The 5921-nt window shown below is 37.4% G+C and overlaps 2 protein-coding genes across 2 annotated transcripts in view; both read right to left on the minus strand.

Moving 5' to 3' along the window:
- Positions 1–3610, minus strand: part of LOC101988992 (ankyrin repeat domain-containing protein 7-like) — a gene marked incomplete at its 3' end in the record, with an annotated part of 12667 nt that extends 9057 nt beyond the window's left edge. The window contains exons 1-3 of the mRNA XM_013355621.1: positions 3179–3610; positions 1729–1843; positions 1400–1573 (exon numbers count right to left, since the gene is read on the minus strand). Of these exons, the coding sequence (XP_013211075.1) occupies positions 1400–1573; positions 1729–1843; positions 3179–3414 (525 nt within the window). The remainder of the gene's footprint in view (positions 1–1399; positions 1574–1728; positions 1844–3178) is intronic.
- A 1112-nt stretch (positions 3611–4722) lies between these two features.
- Positions 4723–5661, minus strand: LOC101989270 (olfactory receptor 4F6-like). Its single transcript, XM_026778522.1, has one exon. The coding sequence runs from the start codon at positions 5659–5661 to the stop codon at positions 4723–4725; it is 939 nt and encodes a 312-aa protein (XP_026634323.1).
- Between the last annotated feature and the right edge of the window lie 260 nt (positions 5662–5921).

A 5921-nucleotide genomic window follows, 5' to 3' on the forward strand; every position in this document is an offset into this window, starting at 1 on the left:
AAAACATAAAAGGAGCAAAAGAAAAAAGTGGGGCTAAGATTATTAGGATACAACTGCACTCTTCTAGAGTTCCTTTGGATCTGAGCATCCATACATTCTAGGAACTGTTTCAGAATTTCAAGGAAGTAATTTTGCAAATATTTTGCCCACGACTAATTAGATTTAAAGATTTAAACTCTGCATAGAAACCTCTATGTGTAATACAAATGTCCAGACTTCTCCTGAGGTCATAGGTACATGCAATTCTTGAACTAGGAAGCTTCCTTATTTCTAATCCTTATGGCTAATTACCTTCACCATTTGTTCATACCACTGAGAAAAGAAAGGCCTCAGTCACTGAAAACTTCTTTGCTCCCCTACCTAGATGGGGACATTCAAGGAACAAGCAGCTGGAATCACATTTCATTTCAATATGCAAAAAAGCAAATTCCATCTCCCCCTTCTCCCAATCCAGGCATGCCACAGTAGATTTGAAAACAGAAGTTAGGTGTTGACCTAAATGTCAGTCATTTCTTTCAAAAAAAGGAAATGCATCAGTAGATTCTTTGATCATTCCTCTGCTTTTCCACATGACTACCAGGTACTCACTACCTGTCTGAAGTCCTCAGAGTGCTCCTCAGACTGAACAACAGGCAACTAAGACTGTCTACTCCTCAAACAGGAGGCACAATAACAATGCACATACTAAAATAATTCTGCTAGTTTTGATTTTGGTTTTTGATTTTTGTTGGTGGTGGCTTTGCTTTTTTTGTGAAGGGCATCACGAAGTTGAATAAATAAGAAGGTGGATGGGTGGGGATCTAGCAGGAGCTGCAGGAGGGGAAAGAATGTGATCAAAATGAATGAAAAATGTTCATTAAAACCTTAAGTTGAAAATAATAATAATTCTTCATATATTCCTTCAATTGCCTAACTTCCAGGTGGGTCTTCTTATTTCTGATAAGGTTCTGGTTCTGTAGTCTTCAATTCAGGCTTAACATAGAAAAATACATCATTTGATAATATTTTTAAACAGCAAGAAAATTTAAAATTTGTCCCAAAATCTTCTGTTTAACTTGAGTTTTAAAATAGTTTCATTAGCAAGGGAATTTTTGTTCTCCAATTAAGTTACCTCACACAAGTTAGAGACAAATTTTAGTGAAAAGAAACCATAAACCTTTACCTTGAACAAATATAGCAAGCATAGTATTTGCACATATAGTAGTCCTGGATGTTCTATATTTTGACACTTCTTTCAAAGTATCCCTATTTGAAGCCATATTTTAAACAATAAAGCTATTTCAAAGTCTTTCCATTCAAGGAACCCTTGAATTCCTAACTTACAGTTAATCCTACCTTTATTACCATTAACACACATGTATTTCAGATTATTTGGAGAATACAGTTCCGTGAACTATACCTTGTTCTTTTGTTCCATGTCTGCACTATACTTAAGTAAATATTTAGCCAGCATCTGATTGTCTTCAGACACAGCATAGTGGAGAGAAGTATTGCCATTTTTGTCCATATGGTTTGGGTCAGCACCATGCTTCAACAATGTGTGCACGCATCCATATGTCCAGTTTTGTACAGCCTAGGGATTATACCAAGAAACAGATAGCTTGTTGAAAGAATTCAATATAAACATCACATGAATTTCATCATGTAGTGACAGGTTCATGAGGAAAGTTTGTTTATAATCATTTAAACCAAGTCTATTTCATGCTTGATTTGGATAGCTATACGTACCTTCATCAGAGGTGTGATGGAGTTTCTGTCAACGGCATCAATGTCACAATTATTTCTCAGTAAAACACTTACTGCTTCTACCTTGCCATAGGCACAAGCAAAATGCAGAGCAGTCCTATGAAAATGAAGAATTTTAAATAAATTTCTAGAACACTATCTTTTTTTTTTTTTTTTTTGATTTTAGAGACAGGGTTTCTCTGTGGCTTTGGAGCTTGTCCTGGAACTAGCTCTTGTAGACCAGGCTGGTCTCGAACTCACAGAGATCCTCCTGCCTCTGACTCCCAAGTGCTGGGATTAAAGGTGTGCACCACCACTACCTGGCTCTAGAACACTATCTTAAAAATAACAATTACTCATGTAATCCTAAAATATTCAATGGTTCATAATCCTTAAACATTGAATGTATATGAATGTTCCACCTTCTGAACAAATAGTTAAGTCCTTGGGAAGACTAAAATGGAAATATTTATTATCTTATAGTACTCAAAGATAGGAAATATTACTGTTGGTATCTTTTGTGTGATTTTGGGAACTGAGCACATGGCCTCTTTTCATGCTTAGAAATTAATCTGCTATTGAGTATTATCCCCTACCAGGAAAAAGTTGAATAGTAAAAGCATGGTCTTAGGTTAAATCACTATAGGTTTTCATTATGACTTAAACTTTGCTACGAACTACTTAGTATTACAATGAGTCAAATCTCTCACCAGTACAGCAAAGATCAAAAGTAGTACTTATCTCACAGAACACCATGGTGATGCATCAATGGGAATTACAGAATTATGCAAAATACCTAGAATAGCTCCCTGCACTTGACAACTCAATCTAAGATTATCACTATTAACTCTACTCAGCAAACACGATTTCAAGTACATAAAACTATATGATAATATTTTCTGATATGTTTAAATACTAATAATTTCAAGGATTCTAAATTGCTCTTAAAGTCTCTAAATTTGCTAAGAGGGGCAAAGCGACAAGATTTTTAAGAATAGTACAATATGGTCAGATAGTGGTAGCGCACACCTTTAGTCCAAGAACTTGGGAGGCATAGGCAGGCAGATCTTTGTGAGTTCGAGGCTATCATGGTCTACATGAGCTAGTTCCAGGATAACTTGTTCTACACAAAGAAACCCCGACTGGAAAAACAAAACAAAAACAAAAAGAAAAAAGAATACTAGAGTATGAATGCTACATAATAGCTATCAGTGGTGAAAAAATTACTTGATAAGTTTGTGATTTTTCAGGTTAAATTTGTAGTGGGATTGGACAAGCTGGACCAGTGACCTCCACAGTTGGTGTGCAAGTCATGTGGCACTGCTGAGGATCCAGAGACAGAACAAGAGACTCCACCCCCTCCTCCTGGCTCCCTTACGCTGGTCTTTGGACACAACAAGCCATATCACATCCTCCACGCAAAGCCCTCCCTTTTGTTCGTAGGTACTGTTATCTTTGCTTAAAGTCTCTGTCATGTACACTGTGTTTCCCAAGACGTATCATTTTCTGCAGTCTCTTGACATCACCCTCGCTTGCAGCCTGGTGGATCTTTTTGAGAGGTTTGTATCTGGGTTTATTTGGGACAGAAATGCTTTTCATGTCACGTAAAAAGTCGAACAGGTTTTTTCGTGGGACATCGCAGAATCCCATAGGTGTCTTTTCCTTAATTCCGTGAACCAAGTTACTCATGACTAAAGCTACTGGTCTCACCTACCTGTCCCTGACTGACCCTTCGGATTTTCTCAAGGACTTGTCTTTACATCCACTAATTCCCAAACTCAGTATCAGCTTATGTAAAATCAATACAGTCCCAGAAGATCTGGCACCAAGGTTGTGGAGCGGGAGAAATAGCTTCTAACACCCCCAGAAACCATTGTTCCACTCCAGGTTGCTAAGCAACACTGGTAAACATTCGTATGCGCATGCACAAGAGAGAGCCGCCTGCACTGCTAACAATCCTGGAGTTTAAGGGAGTTCATTGTGCATGTACAGGTCACTTCTGGACATCTCTCCAGGAAAACAAATCTGTGTTCCAGGAAATATCCGTGTCAGTCTCAATGGAGACAGTGCTCCTTTTCAGCTTCCATCTCCGACCCCTGCTGCAGCTTTTTCTCCCCTCCCTCTCCTTTCTCCCCCATCTTTCCTCCTCCCTCTCCTTCCCTCTTCTCTACCTTGTTTACTCATATAAACTTAAGCTCTTTGTCTTCCTCTTCCATTCTCACTACCCGCCTTTGAACACCATCATTCTCTCCCTGAAGCTGCTCGATGTGGAAGCAGAGAACCCCCACCAGCAAACAAACAAACAAACAAACAAACAAAAACATGCTGCCCCCAGCTCCTACACAAAGTCTCTTCAATTACACCCCTGGTAAGAATATCCTAGTTCAGGGGCTTTCCTTCTCTCTGCACCGCCTTTTACTCCGTGTTTCCCACAAGCGTGCAGATTACATCTATCTCTTCTTCCTCCTGACTTTTACCCATACCATACAATCTTGTTGACTTATTCTTCACACACACAAAGTGAAAAGCAAGCAGAATGTGATCAAGAACATATTAATCATAGTGCTCAGGAGGCTGAAGCTGGAGGATTTTGAGTTTGAGGTCAGCTTGAGTAAATTTAGGTAAAAATAAAAAAAATAGTACAAGAAACATCGGGAAGGAAACGATGAATTTTTTGGTGTTAAAACAATGGATAATTTATTACTTTTATTTCCTCTAGTGCTTTTTAAAGAGTCTAAAATATGTATTTCATAATACCAAGTAAATATATGATCAATAAATAACAAAAATGCGATATATAAATGATAGGCAACAATACATATGTAATATTATGTAACTAGTAACCAATAAATATGAGATCATTTCATTATCAAATTGAAATTATTTAAGTTCATGAAGCTGTTGCAGTAGGAAAAATAAATCTCATCAAAGCAGAAGAGGTCATTTAATGTTTGTGTTTATAATAGAGTTTTCAGGTTGTATATTCTCCTGAGGAATTTAGCAGGCACTTTTCCTACTCAGGAGCTGCTTACTCAGTCTCCTCATTGCCACCTTCATGTCTTTGTTCCTCAGTGTGTAAATGGCAGGGTTCAGGATGGGTGTAATCATGAAGTCCAGAATGGCAAGAAACTTATCCACTGGTAATGTAGGAAATGGCCATACATACACAAAAATACATGGTCCAAAGAATAAAACAACAACAGAGATGTGAGCAGAAAGCGTAGAGAGGGCTTTAGACAAACTGCCCAAGGACTGTTTCCATACAGTGAACAGTATGAAGATGTAAGAGAGAATCAATAAGAAGAAGGTAGTGACAGAAATTAATCCACTGTCAACAGTAACCAAGAACTCCATCCTGTAGGTGTCTACACAGGCCAGTTCGATGAACCTAGGAAGGTCACAGTAAAAACTATCTATCTCATTAGAACTGCAAAAAGGCAAATGGACAACAAAAGCTAATTGAGTCACTGAGTGAATGAGACCAATAATCCAGGCACCAATCACAAGCAACATGCACTTCCGTGGGCTCATGATGGTCAGGTAGTGGAGGGGCTTGCATATGGCCACATATCTGTCCCAGGCCATGACCACCAGCAACACCATCTCACATCCCCCCAGGACATGAAGTACAAACATCTGAAAGATACAGTTCTGGAATGAAATGGTATTATGACTGGAATACAGATCAGAAATCAATTTAGGGACAGTTGAGGTTGAAAAACAAAAGTCAACAAATGAAAGGTTAGCTAAAAGGAAATACATGGGTGAATGTAAATGGGGGTCAAAGATAACTATAAGCACAACTGAGAAATTTCCTAGAAAAATAGATGCATATGATATTGTAGAAAATGCAAAGAGGAAGTATTGTGTTGGTCTGTAGATTGATAACCCCAGGAATATAAACTCAGACACTTCAGAGTAATTTGCTTCATTCATTGGATCTTTCTTGAGTTATCTATAGTACCTAAAACAAAACAGGCAAAGCAGTTACCAGAAATAGTAAAATTTTCACCTAGCAATAGAATATTTTATTTGTAAACTCATTACAATAAAATGTTGTACATTAAAAATTATACTTTAAAACAAATAACAATTGAAAGAAACATACTTAAATGGTTTCAAAATATGTATTAATATAAATAATTTTTTATTATCATCCATATTTTGAACAATTAATATCTCTATTCTACTTATAT

This window comes from Microtus ochrogaster, unplaced genomic scaffold, assembly GCF_000317375.1.
Source record: "Microtus ochrogaster isolate Prairie Vole_2 unplaced genomic scaffold, MicOch1.0 UNK358, whole genome shotgun sequence".
NCBI lineage: Eukaryota > Metazoa > Chordata > Mammalia > Rodentia > Cricetidae > Microtus > Microtus ochrogaster.